The sequence below is a fragment of the Ranitomeya variabilis genome, chromosome 2 (genome assembly GCF_051348905.1).
Source record: "Ranitomeya variabilis isolate aRanVar5 chromosome 2, aRanVar5.hap1, whole genome shotgun sequence".
NCBI classification, from domain to species: Eukaryota; Metazoa; Chordata; class Amphibia; order Anura; family Dendrobatidae; genus Ranitomeya; species Ranitomeya variabilis.
In genome coordinates this window covers 442,375,076-442,402,109 of record NC_135233.1, presented here as the reverse complement: position 1 = coordinate 442,402,109, position 27,034 = coordinate 442,375,076, and the positions used below count along the sequence as shown (strand labels likewise).

At 44.6% G+C, this 27,034-nt stretch overlaps 1 protein-coding gene across 3 annotated transcripts in view; it reads left to right on the top strand.

Moving 5' to 3' along the window:
- LOC143806509 (uncharacterized) overlaps nt 1–27,034 on the top strand; it is a 236,519-nt gene that overhangs the window by 176,984 nt on the left and 32,501 nt on the right. For all 3 annotated transcript variants that reach the window (XM_077287123.1, XM_077287125.1, XM_077287124.1), the window contains 5 exons: nt 2,581–2,835; nt 2,974–3,246; nt 5,458–5,730; nt 24,825–25,079; nt 25,220–25,492. In XM_077287123.1, the coding sequence (XP_077143238.1) occupies nt 2,581–2,835; nt 2,974–3,246; nt 5,458–5,730; nt 24,825–25,079; nt 25,220–25,492 (1,329 nt within the window). The remainder of the gene's footprint in view (nt 1–2,580; nt 2,836–2,973; nt 3,247–5,457; nt 5,731–24,824; nt 25,080–25,219; nt 25,493–27,034) is intronic.

Here is a 27,034-nt window from a genome sequence, read left to right as displayed (position 1 = left end):
TTTATTTGTCAGGATTTATAATCTTATGTATAACTTTAAAAAAAAATAAAAAAAAATTAAGCTTAAAACCAGATTTTGATTCTCTTCAGATGTGAAGATTTCCCGAACATACTTGCATGTAGACATAGGCCACAGTATGTGTGGACTCTGCACATCTTGGACAAACATTTTTTTTAAAATGTTGTGAACCTTTTTGCTTTGGTCACACTATAAAGAATTAATATAAATGGTTTATACATTTTTTAATAAAAAATTTAACTTTAATGAAGAGTGCTGGAAGGTTGTTGCATGTATTACGGTAAGTGATGAGTGTAATTTTGACAATGCCAAGATGTCTAATTTTAGAAGATATATACCTAAAGGGGTTTCTGATTCTGTAATTTAGATTTTATTTGTACATGTCAATAGTGTCAAAACTGTCCTGGCTTCTGCAGGTGCAATATGTCCAGGAGCAGGGAAAAACATTAAGCTAAATCCCTAACCCTAGACTGCTAACTCCAATCCCATGATTTGATAGCGTCTATATTTGTCTAATAAAGATAGCCCTTGTCTATATGCCATATTAGTATCAAGGGAGGGTGATGCCCAGCTCAGCTCCACTTCAATCATCCAGAGCAGAGCGATGCTTGCGTGAACTGGACCATGTGAAAGAGAATGGCAGGAGGCCTGCACTGACTATGATGGAGAGCGCATGGATATCACATCCATATATGCAAATACTTGCAAGAAAGAAAAAAGTCCTCGTTCATAACACATTACAAGAAACTTAAGGAGGTCAATACCATGTAATACTTTAAACGCTCTCCAACATTGATTGTGGTTTACTTAATAATTTTTGTGCTGAATTATCCGTGTTTTTATAGTTTTTTTTTTTATTTTTTATATATAATAAAGAGGAGATTTTGAGGAGTGGAGTGCGCCTGCATGGGTTCATTTATCTCCTCTCACTCAGTCCAGCACTCAACCTCTGTTTTAGGCTATAAAGTGCGCATAAATCAACCCCCCACACATTCAGCACACCCTGATTACTTGATGAGATACCCTGAAATCTGTGTTACTGTCAGACAAAAGGTCACACACTCTCTGAAAGGCTATAGGTTCTTTACTGTGAACAAGGATCAAATTATTGAAGGTTTTAAGCTTTATTATAAAAATATACAGTGCTTACAATAAATATATGTGCAAAACGGTTATAAAATAAAAAGGGAGAAATAACAGAAAATACCCAAACGTATCCGTCTGCAGTTATCCTGTCTTCCTGAGGGAAGGAGAGTGAATCATGGAGCACATCAACCTTTAAGCTGCCCCAACATATGAAAACGTCTTTGTGTCACCCAGCTTTTTATAGTCTTGACCACAGATTCATTGTCACTTGTTTGTCAGGTGTGACAGACAGTCATCCTGGATCCGGCTGTAGAAAGTCAGTGCATCTAGCTCTACAAGCACCTGCCTGATTTTTGCATCTCTGTTTGGAGTGATATCCTTCTCCCTCTAGGACCCACCAGTTACCTCCACCTCCTTCTGCTAATTAACACACCTTTGCTGAAGGTTTAAATACATTTCCGCTTCTTCAGCAGGGCGCAGGCATTAGCTCAATTTCCCCCTGTCTTGTTGGAAGTACTAGCAGTCGGTTAGTGTCTTCTTGGAGGATTGCTGGTTTGATATCTTGTTGGTCTTCTCAAGCTAAGTGTATCCCTTCGTTTGTCCACTCGCTCAGTCTTTAGTTGTAGTGGGGGCTCATTAGTGCTTACCCCGTCTCCTCCAGGGCCTATAGCTACGGTCAGGCAGGGATTAGGTTCCTGCTCGGCCTTAGGTGCAGAACCTATTTAGGGACGTTTAGGACAGACAGGGTGTTGTTAGATCTGCCTAGGGGTCTTCACTCCCCCCTTCCCTAGTGTTTGGGCTTCCCCCTCCCTCTTCCCGTTGTTACGCACTTTACTTCTCCCACTCATATATTTCCAGGACGACTTGGATTGGTCTATTTGAAAGATGCTGTCTGTTAATGGCCAATGAACCAAGTTGTGGCATTTCAAATATCCTATGTCTCCCTATACAGACAATAGGAAATATTCTGTCTAGTAAAGACTATTTGCTAACCCCTTTGAAGCTTATGGTCAAGGAGCTAAGATGCCAGATTTGACTCCAGCAAAATCCTCTTTATGCTTACAATACTGGTTTATTCAGTCTCACACTTTTGTCAACTAAATGTAACTCTACTGCTGTTATAATTTCCCTTATTAATTATATATTTCCTTCACAGTAATGGCTGTTGAAAGTTGAGGATTAATAATGCAAAAGTGGAAAAAAAATTATGGGATGGGGTTAATAATAAAATAATGAGGAAATAAGGAAAAACAAATCTTACCACTAATGTAAATCAATAGTGATTTTTTTTGTTATAGCCATTTATACTTGCTGTTCTATAAACTGGTGTTTCTTGTCAAGTTTCTTGTTTACCAGACATATTTGTCACATAGCACATCTGTAACTGTTCTACTGCCATAGGCCAAATAATGATATTACACAAGAGGTATCTGCTGTATAACCAACCTGTCTGTAATTTTATATTATTATTCTCAGTTCCCGGACAAGTTTCCTCCATCTTACTGAATAATTACCAGTCGGTTGATGTTCTTGGAGCCTCATGGATAAAACCAGCAGGACAAGTGGATTATTATACAGTCAGCCTAACAGGAGCCATCAATAACACGACACAAACGACGAGCACACAAGTGAATTTCACAGGATTACTACCAGGCAGAGAATATAATGTCACTGTACAGACAGTCAGTGGGAGCTGCAGCCAGACATCTGCTCCAGTGACCGAGGCCACATGTGAGTATCATCAGGATCTGCTCAGTAATGGCTCCTTATCATCCTCATATCACCATTCTCCTCTGTTACCGCCACTTTTACCTTATTATACAGATGCTGGATATGTTCTCACCTCTCTGTATTTCTCTTTTTCTGCAGATCCAACTCCACCTGGAAATTTGTCCTTTATCACAATTACAACAAACAACCTGACATTATCTTGGTTGGAGCCTGTAAATATGACCGGTGTAAATAAGACATATAATATAAGCTACGGGATATATCCATCAACTACCTTATCTGTGACAAGTTCCACAACAAATGTCACCACCCTCCAGAGCCTGATATCTGGGACTAATTACTCCATAACTGTGGTAACAGTCGGAGTCCGGGGGTATCCGAGCTCTCCGGTCACCACATCGGTCTATACAAGTAGGTTCTATGTGTTTTTGTTTTACTTGTATAGCGCCATCAATTCCACAGCACCATACAGACTTCATCCTCACTGTCCCTATTGGAGCGCACAATCTAAATTCCCTCTCGGTAGATATTTTGGAGTTCTTTATAAACAAGTGAACGATCAGCGGTATAACGATTGGCCACATACGGGAGGGGGACCTGCCAGCACCTATTTCAGCTGGATGTGCGGCCCAGGATGCACATTCAGCTGAATTGTGGTACAAACTGCTGACCAATCAGAGGCTGGCAACTGAGGTCGGTGTGCCCATGACTGGGGGGATGCATGGCAGTGAGGTCTTGCGCTGCTTGTGGCTTTCGCGCTGAAGTCAGCTGCCGGCTACAGAAGCCATGCAGTGTTGGAGTTGGGCAATGCAAGTAGAATTGTTTATTTTTTTATGTGTTAAAGTACAGTGGAAGAACTTGGCATATGTATATACCAAGATGGGAGTCATATATACCAGAGTAAACATACGTAAAAGGGGTGCACCCCTATACTGATGATGATACAGGGCGCAAAACCTAGTTTGTAAGGCAAACTAGATACAGCAAAAAAGAGAAAAGACTAGACTAATGATGGTATGCACACCCGAAAATTATCCAAAATCAGAAAACTTTTATTATTACACCTCAAAAAAGTCAGACACAGATAAAACCATTTAAAAGGGCCTAAGATATAGGACCGATAAGCGACACCCCTATATATCACAAATAAAGTATAGTACAACCAAAAAAAGTTGTAATTATAAGCAAATATGCATAATATAATAGGCTGTACAGATATAAATAACAAAATGTCTCTTGCTCATAGGTTAAATAAGTCAAGTCTCCTAGTATTGAACCAAAACAAAAAGAATGTCATGACACACAATGTGCTGCAAACATATACACACATAATTGAAACCCTATAAAATAGGCATGACAATAATGAGTAACAGTGTTATCTAAGCATGCTCAATGCCCGGAAAGCCCAAATACCAATATTCATATCACAATGTTAGGCTTGAATGTAGGCACAGACCCCACAATGATATATACGGCTATACATTAAATAACAGTATTGTCTGAGCGTGCTAGGTACCAATGTGCACATTACAATATTAGGCTGACACATAAGCATAAACCCCACAAAGATGTATGTCCAAATCCCTATGTGGACCTGGTCCAACAGAAATAGGCAGCAACTGATAACAGATAATATGCAATTGCGCCTGGAGAAAGCAAGGTGGAGAAAAATAAGCCCACTCTAGGCAGATAAATACCACTCGAGCTGCGGGGGAGTGCAGCGGATTGAGGCGCCCAGGAGAGACTAGAATAAGGGGCGAGGCAAGAGCCCCACGCGTATCGCTGCAACAGCAGCTTCGTCAGGGGAAGTGAGGTCATCAGTATTTTCTGAGGTTAATATAGAGGAATCGCTGATTAGATAAATACGAGCCTTGTGCAAGTCTACAATTTTGTCCCTGATGTCTTGATACAGAAGTTTGGTTTTAGCCATGGGGGAGAGGTTGGAGTGCGATTGATTGAACTCGTTACCGGAGTAAAATACACCTCTCCACACACTCAAACAGGTACAATTAATACAGGTAATGAGTGCAGAGTAGGAGGGCTTCTTAAATTAAAAAGAAAAAAACTAACAGGTCTGTGAGTGCTAGAATTTTTGCTGATTGGTATGTAATCAAATACTTATTTCAGGCAATCAAATGCAACTTAATTATTTAAAAATCATACAATGAGATTTTCTGGATTTTTTTCAAGGTTCTGTCCCTCCCCGTTGAAGTGTACCTACGATAAAAATTACAGGCCTCTCCATTGTAGGTGGGAAAACTTGCAAAATCGGCAGTGTATGGAATACTTATTTTCCTCACTGTATATCAGGATGGGGCCAGGACAGATCCAAAATGTAGTAGATGTATTAATAATAGCAAATATCTCCAATTAGAAATGTTATATAGTTCTTGTTATTTGCAATGTCGCTTACCTATTTGCAGGACATTGCGGTAGCTTAGGTATCCATGTTTACGACCACCCATATAGTGACAGTTAGTCAGTGTAAAAGGCCCATTAGGAATCTAACTATTAGAAACAAATATTGTCTATAAAGATCTTCGGACACTTTTTAAGAGTTCTGCAGTGACCAGCAATATTTTGAATTTCTAATAATTGAGTGAATTTTTTTTTTCTTTCAAGAACCTATGCCAGTGAAATCTCTGCAGATTGGCGCTGTGACCTCATATTCTGTGTCTCTGACGTGGAGTAAACCTGATGAGTATCAGTCGTCTTACAGCTACAGAGTCCAGACATTTAACTCATCAGCCACAATGGTGAATAATACAATAGTGACAAGTGAATCAGTGACAATAATGAATCTGACACCAGGAGAAACATATACATTCCTGGTCTATACAAGAGCTGCCGATAACAGCACTGAATCCGACCCGGTGTCTAATACGACCTGCACAAGTGAGTACGGAGTGAATTAATATGATGTTCTGATTTATTAGTTGATGTGACTGGTCAAGCTCCTGATTAGAGTTGGTGTAAATTGATTCATACAACCCGATCCATTGACCACGTTTGTAATCTCTGGCTGCTGGACTGGATCCCTGAGAACCACATTTAACTTGACTGAATCCATGGCTCTTCGTTTGATTGGCCGGCTTGGGACCTCACTTGTGCATCACGCCACCATGATGATGTCACACCATGATGGCTGATTAAAAGAAAAGTTACAGATGCTGTCATGTAGGAGGTGGTTCTGAGGGCTCCTGTCCAGCAGCCACAGATTACTGTTGTGTCCGATGTACCAAGTCGCATCAAAGGGAATCTGTCACCACTTTTTTGGCATATCATGTAAAAATATCATTCAATTCAGTGCCAACTCTGCATTATAACAGTACTTTTGATACCCCTTGACTCCCCACCTTTGATCAATAAATACCGTTTATATTCCTCCCGCGGTGTATGTAAACCTGCTCGGTCCGATGGGTGGGGCTTATTGTCTGTCTTCACCCCCCTCCAAGGCTTGCTCTACATATTATTTTCTGTGAATAACACAGATCGCGTATAGTTTTGGCACGTGCGCATTCAAATGGCCTTTTGCGCGTGCGCAGTATGCTTTGCCCAACTGTGGGCAAAGCATACAATCATTATTGCGCATACACCGGTATACGCCGTGGCTTTCTATGACCCGTAAGTATACAAGTATACTTCCGGGCCATAGAACGCAATCATGTATGCCGGCGCATGCTCAATACTGTTTCTCTGTCCCCCATTACGGCACCACGGAGAGAGGGGATCCACCCACCAAGGACAGGAAACCTACAGATAAAAAGGCGGTACCTCTCTCCCGCATCAGTTTGGTTTCCTGTCCTTGATGGGAACCTGCAGCAGATCTTACCTTAGATCATCGTTGGATTCCGGGGCCAGTCAGACCGGTTCGGGCAGCGGGGGTTCCCTGCCTCGGCTAGGCTGGGCCACCCGAAGCGCCACTGCTGGGATCAGTAGGTCTCTAGGGTGAGCAGGGAGCTGCAGCAGCAGCGTTGCGGCTCCTAGGTGGAATCCTCACTGGGTGGGGGTTCCAGGAGGCATAAAAACCCGCAATACCACTGTGAGGGGTCCCTCCATAGGTGGAATGCGGCGCGATAATGCGCGCCTTAATTGGCACCAGGAAGCACCAGCGGCATGGAGCCGGGCTTCCTGACAGGTAACGCGCATGCGCGGGTGCCGCACTGCCTACTGAGTGACGCAGGGCATGTTGGGCGGCGCGGGGCCTGCTGGGGTGGCGCATGGCATGCTGGGGCGCGCGCGTGCGCACAGGGGTGCGTTATGCATGATAGTCCCGGCGGCGCGCGCGCGAAAATCGGCGTACTGCAGGTACTTAAAGGGAGTTGCCTCACTAACTGGTTGCCCTAATGGAGTCTAGCCAGTGCTCCCCAGCAGCTATGAGCGACCCTGAATTGCAGGGTTCGCCAGCACAGCAACCGCAGGTACCGCAGCAGCTGCAGCAGCAGCAGAAACGCCGGCAGCAGGGGAAGGGAACCTCTCATGACCAGCGGCGTGGAGCTGGAGCACGGTCAGGATCCCAGCACAGCAAGAATTCTAGTGCTGCATCCGGATCAAAGGAGCATCCGATAGTCGATATGGACCATCCACAGCCGGTACTGAGGGTACACCAGGTGGTGAGTGATCTCCGTGAATGCTCCGGCTAATAGAGCCTACCTTTTCTCTTGCTTATTCTAGGGAAAGAAAAGCTCAGGGAAGTCCAAACACAGGATCTGCGCACTTTGTAAAGAAGATTTACCTGCCATGTGGGAAAAGAGGTTGTGTAAATCCTGTATAGAGGTAACACTCTGCGAGGGGCTTCCAGGGTTCGCTACAGAGCTCAAATCATTAATTAAAACTCAGGTGGAAGACACCTTTAAATCCCTTCATGAGGATAAAAAAACGTAAAAAGATCAGACACAAATCCCCTATATCTAACTCCAGTGACACAGATAGCGGGGAGATTAGTTCGAGTTCTTCAAATTCCTCATCATCTTCATCATCGTCCTCTTCTCGGGGGGGCCGTAGTTGCTTCCCATTAGAAGAAACGGACTCCCTGGTTAAAGCTGTCAGAAGCACCATGGGACTAACTGACTCTCACCCTAAAAAAACAGTCCAAGATATCATGTTTGCGGGACTTGAGCAGAAAAAAAGAAGAGTATTTCCACTTAATGATAAAATACAGGCTCTAATTAATAAGGAATGGAAAAAACCTGTAAGAAAGGCCTTACTTACTCCCAAGAGAAAATATCCTTTCGAGGACCCAACATGCTCCTTCTGGGAAAAAGCTCCCAAGTTAGACGTAGCCATTGCTAAGGCGTCAAAAAAGTTTGCCCTACCTTTTGAGGATATGGGAGTCCTAAAGGACCCCATGGATAAAAAAGCGGATGCTTTTCTAAAAAGTTCCTGGGAAGCGGCCGGAGGGGGTCTAAAACCAGCAGTGGCCGCGGCTTGTACTTCCCGCTCCCTAATGGTATGGTTAGATCAGCTAGAATCTCAACTCAAAGCAAAATCATCCAGAGACAGCATTTTAAGTACTTTGCCAGTAATGAAAGGAGCTGCCGCCTTTCTGGCCGATGCATCGGCCGATTCCATCAGGCTTACAGCCAGATCAGCTGTTTTCTCCAATGCAGCTAGACGAGCCCTCTGGCTCAAATGTTGGCCTGGAGACCTCCAAACAAAGTCTAAACTTTGTAATATCCCCTGTGAAGGAGAATTTCTATTTGGCACCACTCTGGATGATATTCTGGAAAAGGCAGGGGACAAAAAGAAGTCCTTCCCCATCCGGGCATATCCATCCTACAAACGTCCCTTTCGGAGTAAGAGATTCAACCATAGGAAACCCCCTAGAACACAGGATAGGTGGGAAGATAAAAAGAACAAAAATAAGGGGTTTATATTCAACAAGAGCCCCACCGATACCAAAAAACCCTCACAATGAACTTTCGCCCCAGGTGGGAGGAAGATTGTCCCTCTTTTTCTCAGCCTGGGAAAAGATAACCAGCAGCGCCTGGATTCTAGACTTGATAAGATCGGGACTAAAGTTCAAATTCCTCACTTTTCCTCAGCCGTCCTTCCTGGTAACATCTCAGAGAGCTTCTCTGCAGGAGCGAATAGCTCTGGAACAGGAGGTCACAACATTGCTAAACAAAGGGGTTCTTCTGGAGGTCCCTCTCCGAGAAAGAGGGAGAGGGTCCTACTCTCCGGTGTTTCTCACGAAGAAGCCAGACGGGTCTTTCAGAACAATTATCAATTTAAAAAACTTAAACAAGCACCTGATTGTGGAACCTTTCAAAATGGAAACAATAAAAACAGCAGTCAAAATGTTTCCGGGTTGTTTCATGGTAGTACTCGATCTAAAGGACGCATACTACCACGTCCCCATTCACAGAGACTTTCAAAAATTCCTCAGGGTGGCGATTGAAATAGAAGGGATTGTAAAGCATTTTCAGTTTGCAGCTCTCCCTTTCGGTCTCGCGATAGCCCCACGGGTATTCACCAAATTGATAGCGGAAGTCATGGCAGAACTGAGAAAACGAAACACCCTAATCGTCCCATACCTAGACGATCTCCTGGTGATAGGCAACTCTCCCCAGCATTGCAAAAACCAACTGGAGATGGTAATGGACTCTTTAAAAAACTTAGGTTGGCTCCTAAATCTAGAGAAGTCCAGGTTAATACCGAGTCAGATTCAGGAATATCTGGGCATCACGCTAGATTCCATCTCCCAAGAGAATCGCCTACCCCAAGAGAAAATACAAAAGATGGTGGGATTAGTGTCCCGGGCAAGGGAACTCCCCTCTATATCGCTTCGAGAAGCAATGTCTCTTCTGGGGTCTATGACAGCCTGCATTTCCGCGGTCCAATGGGCCCAGTCACACACGAGGGAACTCCAGTGGCAGATATTAGCAGAGGACATTTCTCTGAAAGGAAATTTAGAAAGTCAGTTCACCTTCTCGTCAAACACAATCCTCTCACTAGTTTGGTGGACAAGGGAGAGCAATCTGGGCCGAGGTGTTCCATGGGTAATCCCAGTGTCAAAAGTGATAACCACAGAGGCAAGTCCCACGGGTTGGGGGGCTCACCTACACGATCTAGTGGCTCAGGGAACATGGTCAGACGACTTAAAAACAGTACCCTCAAATATGAAGGAACTACTAGCAGTGAAGTTCGCACTTACAGAATTCCTAACCCCCCTTCGCTCTCATCATGTAAGATTATTTTCGGACAACAGGGTGGTAGTGGCCTACATAAACCATCAGGGAGGCACCCACTCTCAATCACTGATGGAAGTAACACATTCAATCTTACAGATGGCCGAGAACAATTTAGCATCCTTGACGGCCCTTCACATAAAAGGGGTGGACAATTTCAAGGCAGACTACCTAAGCCGGTTCTGCCTATAACAAGGGGAATGGGAGTTGAACCAGTCCATATTCAATCAGATCACGGAGATGTGGGGAACTCCTGTAATAGATCTCTTCGCAAACAATCTAAATTGGAAGGTGACCACCTTTTGTTCCATAAATCCAGCAGGGAACCCGGTGGCGTTGGACGCCTTCCTAATCCCTTGGAAGCACAAACTGGCTTATGCGTTTTCCCCTATCTCATTGATACCAGCGGTTCTGAGGAAGATAAGGGAGGACAGTGCCCTGGTAATATTAATTGCCCCTTTCTGGCCGAAAACAATTTGGTTTTCTTGGGTCAGAAAAATGTCTATAACAGATCCTTGGATACTCCCAGATCTGCCCAATCTCCTATTCCAGGGACCAGTAACACACCCGCAGGTAGCGAGTTTACACATGACGGCTTGGAATTTGAAAGGGGGTTACTAATCGAGAAAGGCTTTTCTCAAGGTTTAGTGTCAACCCTCCTGAAAAGTAGAAAATTAACAACCACCAAACAATATGGTAAAATCTGGAAGAAACTCATCTCTTCCTCAGGTGCTAGAGTCTCTCAGGGAATCCCGCTTAAAGCTGTATTAGAATTTTTACAGAATGGGCTGGAAAAAGGCCTAGCCACAAGTACACTGAAGGTTCATATTGCCGCACTAGGGGCACTGTTTAACTACAATCTAGCAAGGAATCATTGGGTTTCCAGATTCGTTAAGGCGGCAGAAAGATCTAGACCTCTTACGTAGGGCCCCACAGTGGGACTTAAATCTGGTCCTCACAGCCCTAACCAGAACCCCCTTCGAGCCCTTATAAGAGCTTCCCTTAAAGATTCTATCCTTCAAAACCTCCCTTTTGGTAGCCCTTACTTCAGCCCGAAGAATTAGTGACATACAAGCCTTGTCAGCCGGACCACCCTTCACGCAAATATTGGATGACAGGGTGGTATTAAAAACCGATCCGGCATATTTACCAAAAGTGGCTTCCCGATTCCATAGATCCCAAGAGATCTCCCTTCCCTCCTTTTGTCCAAACCCAAAAAACGAGGGGGAAAAATCATTACACACATTGGATGTTAGAAGGTGTCTCATCCATTACCTGGAAGCTACTAGGGAGTGTAGGGAGGATAGATCTCTCTTTGTGTGTTTTCAGGGCCCTTGGAAAGGCAAAAAGGCCTCCAAGGGTACATTGGCAAGATGGATCAAAGATGCCATCAACCTCGCGTACACCTCAAGCGGGATGCCAGTTCCAGGGGAAGTTAAAGCTCATTCAACTAGAGCGATGGCGACTTCCTGGGCAGAGAGAGCCGGCGCTTCAATAGACCAGATATGTAGAGCGGCTACTTGGTCTTCACCCTCAACCTTCTTTAAGCACTATCGGTTGGACTTAACTTCTTCTTCAGACCTTACCTTTGGTAGAAGGGTTCTGCAAGCGGTAGTCCCTCCCTAATGTACAGTCTCTGCAATTCTCTCCGTGGTGCCGTCATGGGGGACAGAGAAAATAGTAGTTACTCACCGATAACTGTGTTTCTCTGAGCCCATGACGGCACCCGTACATTCCCTCCCTCACGCGTGGGTGTGCACACTTTTATAATGTTTAGTTATGTATATAAGCAATAAGCACGCGGTATCTTTATTAACCCCTTCACCCCCGGAGCTTTTTCCGTTTTTCCATTTTCGTTTTTCGCTACCCTCCTTCCCAGAGCCATAACTTTTTTATTTTTCCGTCAATTTGGCCATGTGAGGGCTTATTTTTTGCGGGACGAGTTGTACTTTTGAACGACATCATTGGTTTTAGCATGTCGTGTACTAGAAAACGGGAAAAAAATTCCAAGTGCAGTGAAATTGCAAAAAAAGTGCAATCCCACACTTGTTTTTTGCTTGCCTATTTTGCTAGGTTCACTAAATGCTAAAACTGACCTGCCATTATGATTCTCCAGGTCACTACGAGTTTATAGACACCTAACATGACTAGGTTATTTTTCACCTAAGTGGTGAAAAAAAATTCCAAACTTTGCAAAAAACAAAACAAAACAAAATTGCGCCATTTTCCGATACTCGTAGCGTCTCCATTTTTCGTGATCTGGGGTCAGGTGAGGGCTTATTGTTTGCGTGCCGAGCTGGCGTTTTTAATGATAGCATTTTGGTGTAGATACGTTCTTTTGATCGCCCGTTATTGCATTTTAATGCAATGTCGTGGCGACCAAAAAAACGTAAATCTGGCGTTTCGAATTTTTTTCTCATTACGCCATTTAGCGATCAGGTTAATGCTTTTTTTTTATTGATAGATCGGGCGATTCTGAACGCGGCGATACCAAATATGTGTAGGTTGGGTTTTTTTTTTATTGATTTATTTTGATTGGGGCGAAAGGGGGGTGATTTAAACTTTTATATTTTTTTTATTTTTTTCACATTTTTAAAAACTTTTTTTTTTTACTTTTGCCATGCTTCAATAGCCTCCATGGGAGGCTAGAAGCAGGCACAACGCGATCGGCTCTGCTATGCAGCAGTGATCATAAGATCGCTGCTACACAGCAGATTTGCAGGTGTGCTGTGAGCGCCGACCACAGGGTGGCGCTCACAGCCACCGGCAATCAGTAACCATAGAGGTCTCAAGGACCTCTATGGTTACCTTCCTGACACATCGCCGACCCCCGATCATGTGACGGGGGTCGGCGATGCGCTCATATCCGGCCGCACGGCCGGATGCGGTAGTTAAATGCCGCTGTCTGCGCTTGACAGCGGCATTTAACTAGTTAATAGCGGCGGGTGATCGCGATTTCACCCGCCGCTATTGCGCGCACATGTCAGCTGTAAAAAACAGCTGACATGTCGCGACTTTGATGTGCGCTCACCGCCGGAGCGCACATCAAAGCGGGGGTCCCGACATGTGACGTACTATACCGTCACATGTCGGGAAGGGGTTAAAGGTTTAGTAATGTTGAAACATTTGTAATTATTAACCTGATATTCCCTTCACACTCTGTAAACAACTGATGCGGGAGAGAGGTACCGCCTTTTTATCTGTAGGTTTCCTGTCCTTGGTGGGCGGATCCCCTCTCTCCGTGGTGCCATCATGGGCTCAGAGAAACACCGTTATCGGTGAGTAACTACTATTTTTTTGTCTTTGCCCACAGTTGGGCAAAGCATACTGCGCACGTGACAAAACTATACACGAACACACAAATTCCCTGAAAATAATGCATAGAGCAAACCAGGAGGGGGGAGAGACGGACAACAAGCCCTGCCCATCGGACCGGACTGAGCTGATTTACGTACACCGCGGGAGGAATATAAATGGTATTTATTGATCAAAGGTGGGGAGTCAAGGGGTATCAAAAGTACTGTTATAATGCAGAGCTGGCACTAAATTGAATGATATTTTTACATGATATGCCAAAAAAGTGGTGACAGATTCCCTTTAATCAGTTTGTGACAACTCTATTCCTGATACATGTCATGAGATGTTGTAGGTATAAACGGTTTATTATCACTTTATATTTGGACTTGGGAATTTTCCCTTATCCTGTAACAATGCTTTCAAAATGGGATGGCAATACAATCAGTTTAGGTGCAAGTTATGCTTCAATTTATATTTTTACATGAAGGTGGACAAGGCTGTCGACCGCACATCCAAACACCTACAAGCTTCAGATTGTCATATTTCAGGAAATACATGTGGTGTAAGGGTGCTTTTATTTGTCAGGATTTATAATCTTATTTATAACTTAAAAAAAATAAATAAAATTAAGCTTAAAACCAGATTTTGATTCTCTTCAGATGTGAAGATTTCCCGAACATACTTGCATGTAGACATAGGCCACAGTATGTGTGGACTCTGCACATCTTGGACAAACATTTTTTTTAAAGTGTTGTGAACCTTTTTGCTTTGGTCACACTATAAAGAATTCATATAAATGGTTTATACATTTTTTAATAAAAAATTTAACTTTAATGAAGAGTGCTGGAAGGTTGTTGCATGTATTACGGTAAGTGATGAGTGTAATTATGACAATGCCAAGATGTCTAATTTTAGAAGATATATACCTAAAGGGGTTTCTGATTCTGTAATTTAGATTTTATTTGTACACTAGCTGTACTACCCGGCTTCGCCCGGGTTAATGACTGCTGTTAGCAAAATAGAATGTGTTAACAAAAATTTATTCTGCACACAAAAACCACAAAACAAATAGATAGAAATGTAATTATTAAAAGGCAAAAACTAAGCAAATAGAAGCATTTCACAACATATATTAGCTTTGTTATACTGAGAATGTCTTTGTTGCCTATATTAACCAATCAGAGCTCAGGTTAATTAACTGTAGCAAAATAGAAGCTGAGCTGTGATTGGTTGCTATTGGCAGCCTGATAAATCCCCAGCCAACAGGAAGCCCTCCCCCCTGGCAGTATATATTAGCTCACACATACACATAATAGACAGGTCATGTGACTGACAGCTGCCGTATTTCCTATATGGTACATTTGTTGCTCTTGTAGTTTGCTTATTAATCAGATTTTTATTTTTGAAGGACAATACCAGACTTGTGTGTGTTTTAGGGCGAGTTTTATGTGTCAAGTTGTGTGTGTTGAGTTGCGTGTGGCGACATGCATGTAGCGACTTTTGTGAGATGAGTTTTGTGTGGCGACATGCGTGTAGCAACATTTTGTGTGTTGAGTTGCATGTGACAGGTTAGTGTAGCAAGTTGTGTGCAGCAAGATTTGTGCATGGCGAGTTTTGCGCGTGGCGAGTTTTATGTGTGGTGCATTTTGAGTATGTGCAAGTTTTGTGTGAGGCAACTTTTGCATGTGGTGCAACTTTTGTACATGTGGCAATTTTTCTGTGTGTGCAAGTTTTGCATGAGGTGAGTTTTCCATGAGGTGAGTTTTGCACGTGTGGCGAGTTTTGCGTGAGCCTAGTTTTGCATATGGCGAGTTTTGCATGTAGCGAGTTTTGAGTGGTGACTTTTGTGTTTCGACTTTTATGTGGCGAGGTTGGTGTGTGTGTGTGGTGAAATGTGTGCTGAGGGTGGTATATGTGTTCAAGCACGTGGTAGTGTGTGGCGCATTTTGTGTTTGTGTTCATATCCCCGTGTGTGGTGAGTATCCCATGTCGGGGCCCCACCTTAGCAACTGTACGGTATATACTCTTTGTCGCCATCGCTCTCATTCTTTAAGTCCTCATTGTTCACATCTGGCAGCTGTCAATTTTCCTCCAACACTTTTCCCTTCACTTTTTCCCCATTATGTAGATAGGAGCAAAATTGTTTGGTGAATTGGAACGCGCGGGGTTAAAATTTCACCTCACAACATAGCCTATGACGCTCTCGGGGTCCAGACGTGTGACTGTGCAAAATTTTGTGGCTGTAGCTGCGACGGTACAGATGCCAATCCCGGACATACACACATACATACATACACACATTCAGCTTTATATATTAGATATACCTGTATGTAATCTCCTGTATATAGTATATACCTGTGTGTCATCTCACCTATATATAGTATATATCTGTGTGTCATCTCCTGTATATAGTATATACCTGTATGTCATCTCCTCCTATACATAGCATATACCTGTGTCATCTCCTCCTGTATATACTATATACCTGTAGGTAATCTGCTCCTGTATATAGTATATACCTGTGTGTCATCTCCTCCTGTATATAGTATATACCTGTATGTCATCTCCTCCTGTATGTAGTATGTACCTGTATGTCATCTCCTCCTCTATATAGTATATACCTGTGTGTCATCTCTCCTGTATATAGTATATATCTGTGTGTCATCTCCTCCTGTATATAGTATATACCTGTGTGTCATCTCCCCTGTAAATAGTATATACCTGTGTGTCATCTCCTGTATATAGTATATAGCTGTATGCCATCTCCTCCTGTATTAGCCCTCGTTCACACGTTATTTGGTCAGTATTTTTACCTCAGTATTTGTAAGCTAAAATGGCAGCCTGATAAATCCCCAGCCAACAGTAAGCCCACCCCCTGGCAGTATATATTAGCTCACACATACACATAATAGACTGGTCATGTGACTGACAGCTGCCGGATTCCTATATGGTACATTTGTTGCTCTTGTAGTTTGTCTGCTTATTAATCAGATTTTTATTTTTGAAGGATACCAGACTTGTGTGTGTTTTAGGGCGAGTTTCGTGTGTCAAGTTGTGTGTGTTGAGTTGCGTGTGGCGACATGCATGTAGGGACTTTTGTGAGATGAGTTTTGTGTGGCGACATGCGTGTAGCAACTTTTTGTGTGTCGAGTTGCATGTGACAGGTTAGTGTAGCAAGTTGTGTGCAGCAAGTTTTGCGCATGGCGAGTTTTGCGCGTGGCGAGTTTTATGTGTGGTGCCTTTTGAGTATGTGCAAGTTTTGTGTGAGGCAACTTTTGCATGTGTTGCAACTTTTGTGCATGTGGCAATTTTTCTGCGTGTGGCAATTTTTCTGCGTGTGCAAGTTTTGCGTGTGGCGAGTTTTGCACGTGTGGCGAGTTTTGCATGTGGAGAGTTTTGCGCGTGGCGAGTTTTGAGCGGCGACTTTTGTGTTTCTACTTTTATGTGGCGAGGTTGGTGTATGTGTGGTGAAATGTGCACTGAGGGTGGTATATGTGTTCGAGCACGTGGTAGTGTGTGGCGCATTTTGTGTGTGTGTTCATATCCCCGTGGTGGTGTGATTATCCCATGTTGGGGCCCCACCTTAGCAACTGTACAGTATATACTCTTTGGTGCCATCGCTGTCATTCTTTAAGTCCCCCTTGTTCACATCTGGCAGCTGTTAATTTGCCTCCAACACTTTTCCTTTCATTTTTTCCCCATTATGTAGATAGGGGCAAAATTGTTTGGTGACTTGGAAAGCGCGGGGTTAAAATTTCACCTCACAATATAGCTTTGACACTCTCAGGGTCCAGACGTGTGACTGTGCAAAATTTTGTGCCTGTAGCTGCGACGCCTCCAACACTTTTCCTTTCACTTTTTCCCCATTATGTAGATAGGGGCAAAATTGTTTGGTGAATTGGAAAGCGCGGGGTTAAAATTTCACCTCACAACATAGCCTATGACGCTCTCGGGGTCCAGACGTGTGACTGTGCAAAATTTTGTGGCTGTAGCTGCTACGGTTCAGATGCCAATCCCGGACATACATACATACATACATACATACACACACACACACATTCAGCTTTATATATTAGATGTCAATAGTGTCAAAACTGTCCTGGCTTCTGCAGGTGCAATATGTCCAGGAGCAGGGAAAAACATTAAGCTAAATCCCTAACCCTAGACTGCTAACTCCAATCCCATGATTTGATAGCGTCTATATTTGTCTAATAAAGATAGCCCTTGTGTATATGCCATATTAGTATCAAGGGAGGGTGATGCCCAGCTCAGCTCCACTTCAATCATCCAGAGCAGAGCGATGCTTGTGTGAACTGGACCATGTGAAAGAGAATGGCAGGAGGCCTGCACTGACTATGATGGAGAGCGCATGGATATCACATCCATATATGCAAATACTTGCAAGAAAGAAAAAAGTCCTCGTTCATAACACATTACAAGAAACTTAAGGAGGTCAATACCATGTAATACTTTAAACGCTCTCCAACATTGATTGTGGTTTGCTTAATAATTTTTGTGCTGAATTATCTGTGTTTTTATAGTTTTTTTTTTATTTTATATATATAATAAAGAGGAGATTTTGAGGAGTGGAGTGCGCCTGCATGGGTTAATTTATCTCCTCTCACTCAGTCCAGCACTCAACCTCTGTTTTAGGCTATAAAGTGCGCATAAATCACCCCCCCACACATTCAGCACACCCTGATTACTTGATGAGATACCCTGAAATCTGTGTTACTGTCAGACAAAAGGTCACACACTCTCTGAAAGGCTATAGGTTCTTTACTGTGAACAAGGATCAAATTATTGAAGGTTTTAAGCTTTATTATAAAAATATACAGTGCTTACAATAAATATATGTGCAAAACGGTTATAAAATAAAAAGGGAGAAATAACAGAAAATAACCAAACGTATCCGTCTGCAGTTATCCTGTCTTCCTGAGGGAAGGAGAGTGAATCATGGAGCACATCAACCTTTAAGCTGCCCCAACATATGAAAACGTCTTTGTGTCACCCAGCTTTTTATAGTCTTGACCACAGATTCATTGTCACTTGTTTGTCAGGTGTGACAGACAGTCATCCTGGATCCGGCTGTAGAAAGTCAGTGCATCTAGCTCTACAAGCACCTGCCTGATTTTTGCATCTCTGTTTGGAGTGATATCCTTCTCCCTCTAGGACCCACCAGTTACCTCCACCTCCTTCTGCTAATTAACACACCTTTGCTGAAGGTTTAAATACATTTCCGCTTCTTCAGCAGGGCGCAGGCATTAGCTCAATTTCCCCCTGTCTTGTTGGAAGTACTAGCAGTCGGTTAGTGTCTTCTTGGAGGATTGCTGGTTTGATATCTTGTTGGTCTTCTCAAGCTAAGTGTATCCCTTCGTTTGTCCACTCGCTCTGTCTTTAGTTGTAGTGGGGGCTCATTAGTGCTTACCCCGTCCCCTCCAGGGCCTATAGCTACGGTCAGGCAGGGATTAGGTTCCTGCTCGGCATTAGGTGCAGAACCTATTTAGGGACTGTGACAAAACACTCCGGGATCACCTTTGCTGGGGTCAAAGGTCACGTGGTTTGTGCATTAAACTCTGAGGCGACAGCAGGTTTCCAAGTAGACTGACCTCAGGTCAGATTTATTAAAGTGAAAGCAAATACAGAAAACAAATCATAAAAAGAAATCCTTGCCTGTCCGGCGCTAACTATACAGATACGTTCCTAACTAACAACTGGGGGGGCTTCTCCCACCCAGCTAACATTACATAGATCATGAGCATAGCTCTCACTCACGTTTGTCTCACACAGACAGGCATTCTGTGTGCCCCAGGCTGACACCTGATTCCTCCAGCTGGTCATCTTTTAAACCTGCACTTATTAACCCATGAGTATGCTGAAGACACAGAGCAGCCTAACACACATAGGACAGGTATCTAGGCGAGATATACCTGCCCCCAACTACCAGACCGACATGACTCTTACATATCCCCCCCTCCTGCTCAGACCACTCCGGTCGAGCAAGGACACTCCCGAAACAGTGCACTCGGGATAGGGCATCAGCGTTTCCCATCTGCGCCCCTGGGGCGATGCTCTACTGTGAAAGAGTAGGCCTGCAGGGCAAGGAACCAGCGAGTTACCCTATTATTACGGTCCTTGTGGAGGTGCATCCACTTGAGAGGGGCATGGTCTGTGACCAGCTTAAACTTCCTACCTGCCAGGTAATACTTGAGGGAGTCGAGAGCCCATTTAATGGCTAGGCACTCTTTTTCAACCACGGCATACCTCTGCTCATGTACATTTAATTTCCGGCTGAGGTATAGGACCGGGTGTTCCACTCCGTCCTTCACCTGGGAAAGAACAGCTCCTATACCAGTATCAGAGGCATCAGTTTGCACCACAAACTCGCTGCTGAAATCGGGAGTCACTAGTACGGGCTGAGAGCACAAAGCCCGTTTCAGGCTGTGGAAGGCCTCTTCGGCCGCTGAAGTCCACTTTACCATGACGGAATCCTTCCCTTTGGTAAGATCCGTCAAGGGGGTGGCAATGGCTGCAAAGTTGGGTATGAACCGGCGATAATAGCCGGCAATCCCCAGGAACGCTTGAACTTGTTTTTTGTTCACTGGTTGCGGCCAGCGCTGAATTGCCTGTATTTTGTCGAACTGGGGTTTAACCACTCCTCTGCCAATCACGTAGCCCAAGTATCGGGCTTCTTCAAGGCCGATGTGACATTTCTTGGGATTCGCCGTTAAGCCTGCGTCTCTCAGGTCATCAATCACCGCTTGTACTTTCTGGAGGTGAGTCCCCCAGTCCATGCTGTAAATTACGATGTCATCGAGGTAGGCAGAAGCGTACTGCCTGTGGGGCCTCAAGACTCGATCCATCAGTCTCTGGAACGTTGCTGGGGCTCCGTGAAGTCCAAACGGCATGTAGATATATTGGAACAGCCCTTCCGGTGTAGCAAATGCCGTCTTCTCTCTGGCCGCTTCGGCCAGAGGGATCTGCCAGTACCCCTTTGTTAGATCCAGGGTCGTAATATATCGGGCTTTCCCCAGCCGATCGATCAACTCATCGACCCGGGGCATAGGGTAGGCATCAAATTTAGAAACCGCATTCAGTTTCCGAAAGTCATTGCAAAACCGTATCGAGCCATCCGGCTTAGGTATCAACACGATTGGACTGGACCAGGCGCTGTGCGACTCTTCAATGACTCCTAAGTCCAACATTGCCTTCACCTCCCAGGAGACGGCTTCACGGCGTGCTTCCGGAATCCGGTATGGCTTCACATGAACTGTGACACCAGGCTCTGTGACAATCTCATGTTTCACTAGCCTAGTCTGGCCAGGTTTTTCCAAGAAAAACTGTTGGTTCTGTAACAAAAACTGCTTAACCTCAGATTTTTGTCGTTCAGAGAGAGTCTCGGCAATCTGCACCTCCGGTATGGTAGGTGAGCAAACCGGACGGGGCAGATCCGCTGTTAGGGCAGCGCGGTCTTTCCAGGGTTTTATCAGATTCACATGATAAATCTGCTCTGGTTTTCTCTTACCAGGCTGGTGCACTTTATAGTTCACTTCTCCAACTCGTTCCATGACCTCAAAGGGGCCCTGCCATTTTGCCATTTACTATCCACGGTAGGTATTAGGTTCAACACCCTATCCCCGGGTGCAAACGTACGGACCTTGGCGCCTCTATCATAACTTTGCCTCTGGGCTCCCTGGGCCTGTAACATATGTTCCCTAACAAGGGGCATGACAGCAGCAATCCGGTCCTGCATTTGCGTTACATGGTCTATCACCGTTTTAAAGGGAGTGACTTGACCTTCCCAGGTTTCTTTTGCGACGTCCAACAGTCCACGGGGACGACGGGCATATAATAGCTCGAAAGGCGAGAATCCTGTGGAAGACTGGGGAACTTCCCTAATGGCAAACAGCAAATAGGGTAACAAGTAATCCCAGTTCTTCCCATCTTTGTCTATCGCCTTCCGGAGCATCTGTTTTAAGGTTTTATTGAACCGCTCAACCAGGCCATCTGTTTGAGGGTGATAGACAGACGTACGCAACTGGTCTATTTGTAAGAGCCTGCAGAGCTCCTTCATCACCCTTGACATAAAGGGAGTCCCCTGGTCGGTGAGTATCTGTTTTGGAATTCCCACCCGACTAAACACTTGTACCAACTCTTTGGCGATCGTTTTGGTAGCAGTGTTACGCAAAGGGATGGCTTCCGGGTAACGAGTGGCATAGTCCATGATGACGAGGATATGTTGGTGCCCACGTGCGGACCGGGGAAGGGGCCCAACCAAATCCATCCCAATTCTCTCAAATGGGACCCCAATAATAGGGAGGGGTACCAAAGGGCTACAGAACCGCGGTTTAGGCGCAGAGATTTGGCACTCTGGACAGGACTCACAATAGTTACGCACCTCATTGTGTATTCCAGGCCACACAAAACAATGCAATATCCTTTCTGTGGTTTTTTGTACCCCCAGATGTCCCCCCATTATATGTCCGTGGGCCAGGTCCAGTACCTTCCGCCGATAAGGTTTGGGTACCACTAACTGTTGCACAGTGTCTTCCCCTTTTTTCTCTACCTGGTAGAGTAAATCATTCTCAAGAACCATGTACGGATACGCTAGCCTAGTGACAGGTTCTACGGGTACCCCATCAATCATTTTTACATTTTTCCTAGCCTGAATCAGGGTAGGATCTTTCATTTGTTCGCTGTGGAAGTCATCCAACTGGACTCCCAAATCGGGTAGGCAGGGTGCTGGATGGCTGTCTGCCTCCGCGTCTCGCTGAGTTTCCTCAGTTTCCTCAGTTTCCCCCGCCATAACTGAGAAGGGGAACTGAAGGTTAGATTCAATAACCTCCCCAGCAACATCTTCCTGTGGGGTCTCGTCTAGGAACTCGGGACCTCCAGACGGCATGGGGGAAGGTTCACAGCTACCGTGAAGGAGCAACTGATTCTCCCATAACTGCCAGAAATGGGGAAAATCCCTACCCAGGATTATATCGTGTAACAACGCGGGAATGAGTCCCACTTTGTGTTGCACAGACCCATATGGAGTGGAAATACATATGACCGCTGTAGGATACGAGCAGGTGTCACCATGCACACATGTTACAGAAAACTTGTCAAACGGGCCAGACGGGAGTGCCACCAGACTGGCATTCACTAGAGTCACCACACTTCCAGAGTCTAGTAACGCCACAACATTTTTCCCATCAACAGATAATTCACACAGATGTTTCGCTGCATCATTTTGACCCGCATTCACACTCACTAGCCGTGTAACCAAAGACATGCGTTTTTTAGAGTCTGTAACATCGCATTGCATGGGTTCAGCGGTAACAGGACAGTTCGCAGAAACATGGCCCTTCTCATGGCAGCGGAAACACCTAACAGGCCCCCTATTGAGACCATAGTCCGACAGTCTCGGTCTCGGAGCGCGAGCAGTCCCGGGTACCTCCCCCACAGTTTTAGGTAATTTTCCTTCACCCGCAGTCCCTGGAACAGTCTTACCGGTTCCACGAGGAGGAGGCACAGACCGGGTGGTGGAGGTATCGTCAGGAAGTCCTTCCGCCACGGAATAACGCTCCACCAATTCCACAAGTTGATCCGCTGTCGCGGGATTTCCTTGGCTCACCCACTTTTTCAGCGCCGGTGGTAGTACTCTCAGGTACTTGTCCAGAACGATCCGCTGGATTATCTCCGGAGTTGTCAGTACCTCGGGTTGCAGCCATTTCTTTATCAAGTAGATCAGGTCGAACATCTGCGATCGCGGCGGTTTATCAGGCTGATAGGTCCACTGATGTACCCTCTGTGCACGGACAGCCGTCGTCACACCCAGCCGGGCCAGGACCTCAGCTTTCAGCCTCTCAAAGTCCTGAGCGACTTCCGGGTCCAAGTCATGGTAAGCTTTTTGGGCCTCACCGGAGAGAAACGGAGCAATTAGATCGGCCCATCGTTCCTTCGGCCACTTCTCTCTCAACGCTGTCCGCTCAAACGTTGTCAGGTACGCCTCGACGTCATCTTCTGCGGTCAGCTTTTGCCAGTACCGACTCACATGGATTCTCCTGGACTCTGCTTCCGGGTTAGCCTCAGGCATGCTCACCAAGCGCTGCGCCACCTGTTGGAGAAGCTGGCGGTCTGCAGTCGTCACGTCCATTAACTCCTTCAGCTGTGCGGCCATCAAGCGGTTAGCTTCCTGCTGTGCTGCAGTGGCCTGCTGCTGTATGGCAGTGGACTGTACTAGGGCTTTCACCACGTCTTCCATACTGTCGCCTGTGCCACGGAGTGCCCGCGTTCTCCACCACAATGTGACAAAACACTCCGGGATCACCTTTGCTGGGGTCAAAGGTCACGTGGTTTGTGCATTAAACTCTGAGGCGACAGCAGGTTTCCAAGTAGACTTACCTCAGGTCAGATTTATTAAAAAGAAAGCAAATACAGAAAACAAATCATAAAAAGAAATCCTTGCCTGTCCGGCGCTAACTATACAGATACGTTCCTAACTAACAACTGGGGGGGCTTCTCCCACCCAGCTAACATTACATAGATCATGAGCATAGCTCTCACTCACGTTTGTCTCACACAGACAGGCATTCTGTGTGCCCCAGGCTGACACCTGATTCCTCCAGCTGGTCATCTTTTAAACCTGCACTTATTAACCCATGAGTATGCTGAAGACACAGAGCAGCCTAACACACATAGGACCGGTATCTAGGCGAGATATACCTGCCCCCAACTACCAGACCGACATGACTCTTACAGGGACGTTTAGGACAGACAGGGTGTTGTTAGATCTGCCTGGGGGTCTTCACTCCCCCCTTCCCTAGTGTTTGGGCTTCCCCCTCCCTCTTCCCGTTGTTGCGCACTTTACTTCTCCCACTCATATATTTCCAGGACGACTTGGATTGGTCTATTTGAAAGATGCTGTCTGTTAATGGCCAATGAACCAAGTTGTGGCATTTCAAATATCCTATGTCTCCCTATACAGACAATAGGAAATATTCTGTCTAGTAAAGACTATTTGCTAACCCCTTTGAAGCTTATGGTCAAGGAGCTAAGATGCCAGATTTGACTTCTCCAGCAAAATCCTCTTTATGCTTACAATACTGGTTTATTCAGTCTCACACTTTTGTCAACTAAATGTAACTCTACTGCTGTTATAATTTCCCTTATTAATTATATATTTCCTTCACAGTAATGGCTGTTGAAAGTTGAGGATTAATAATGCAAAAGTGGAAAAAAAATTATGGGATGGGGTTAATAATAAAATAATGAGGAAATAAGGAAAAACAAATCTTACCACTAATGTAAATCAATAGTGATTTTTTTTGTTATAGCCATTTATACTTGCTGTTCTATAAACTGGTGTTTCTTGTCAAGTTTCTTGTTTACCAGACATATTTGTCACATAGCACATCTGTAACTGTTCTACTGCCATAGGCCAAATAATGATATTACACAAGAGGTATCTGCTGTATAACCAACCTGTCTGTAATTTTATATTATTATTCTCAGTTCCCGGACAAGTTTCCTCCATCTTACTGAATAATTACCAGTCGGTTGATGTTCTTGGAGCCTCATGGATAAAACCAGCAGGACAAGTGGATTATTATACAGTCAGTCTAACAGGAGCCATCAATATCACAACACAAACGACGAGCACACAAGTGAATTTCACAGGATTACTACCAGGCAGAGAATATAATGTCACTGTACAGACAGTCAGTGGGAGCTGCAGCCAGACATCTGCTCCAGTGACCGAGGCCACATGTGAGTATCATCAGGATCTGCTCAGTAATGGCTCCTTATCATCCTCATATCACCATTCTCCTCTGTTACCGCCACTTTTACCTTATTATACAGATGCTGGATATGTTCTCACCTCTCTGTATTTCTCTCCTTTTCTGCAGATCCAACTCCACCTGGAAATTTGTCCTTTATCACAATTACAACAAACAACCTGACATTATCTTGGTCGGAGCCTGTAAATATGACCGGTGTGAATAAGACATATAATATAAGCTATGGGATATATCCATCAACTAACTTATCTGTGACAAGTTCCACAACAAATGTCACCACCCTCCAGAGCCTGATATCTGGGACTAATTACTCCATAACTGTGGTAACAGTCGGAGTCCGGGGGTATCCGAGCTCTCCGGTCACCACATCGGTCTATACAAGTAGGTTCTATGTGTTTTTGTTTTACTTGTATAGCGCCATCAATTCCACAACACCATACAGACTTCATCCTCACTGTCCCTATTGGAGCGCACAATCTAAATTCCCTCTCGGTAGATATTTTGGAGTTCTTTATAAACAAGTGAACGATCAGCGGTATAACGATTGGCCACATACGGGAGGGGGACCTGCCAGCATCTATTTCAGCTGGATGTGCGGCCCAGGATGCACATTCAGCTGAATTGTGGTACAAACTGCTGACCAATCAGAGGCTGGCAACTGAGGTCGGTGTGCCCATGACTGGGGGGATGCATGGCAGTGAGGTCTTGCGCTGCTTGTGGCTTTCGCGCTGAAGTCAGCTGCCGGCTACAGAAGCCATGCAGTGTTGGAGTTGGGCAATGCAAGTAGAATTGTTTATTTTTTTATGTGTTAAAGTACAGTGGAAGAACTTGGCATATGTATATACCAAGATGGGAGTCATATATACCAGAGTAAACATACGTAAAAGGGGTGCACCCCTATACTGATGATGATACAGGGCGCAAAACCTAGTTTGTAAGGCAAACTAGATACAGCAAAAAAGAGAAAAGACTAGATTAATGATGGTATGCACACCCGAAAATTATCCAAAATCAGAAAACTTTTATTATTACACCTCAAAAAAGTCAGACACAGATAAAACCATTTAAAAGGGCCTAAGATATAGGACCGATAAGCGACACCCCTATATATCACAAATAAAGTATAGTACAACCAAAAAAAGTTGTAATTATAAGCAAATATGCATAATATAATAGGCTGTACAGATATAAATAACAAAATGTCTCTTGCTCATAGGTTAAATAAGTCAAGTCTCCTAGTATTGAACCAAAACAAAAAGAATGTCATGACACACAATGTGCTGCAAACATATACACACATAATTGAAACCCTATAAAATAGGCATGACAATAATGAGTAACAGTGTTATCTAAGCATGCTCAATGCCCGGAAAGCCCAAATACCAATATTCATATCACAATGTTAGGCTTGAATGTAGGCACAGACCCCACAATGATATATACGGCTATACATTAAATAACAGTATTGTCTGAGCGTGCTAGGTACCTGGAAAGCCTAAGTCCCAATGTGCACATTACAATATTAGGCTGACACATAAGCATAAACCCCGCAAAGATGTATGTCCAAATCCCTATGTGGACCTGGTCCAACAGAAATAGGCAGCAACTGATAACAGATAATATGCAATTGCGCCTGGAGAAAGCAAGGTGGAGAAAAATAAGCCCACTCTAGGCAGATAAATACCACTCGAGCTGCGGGGGAGTGCAGCGGATTGAGGCGCCCAGGAGAGACAAGAATAAGGGGCGAGGCAAGAGCCCCACGCGTATCGCTGCAACAGCAGCTTCGTCAGGGGAAGTGAGGTCATCAGTATTTTCTGAGGTTAATATAGAGGAATCGCTGATTAGATAAATACGAGCCTTGTGCAAGTCTACAATTTTGTCACTGATGTCTTGATACAGAAGTTTGGTTTTAGCCATGGGGGA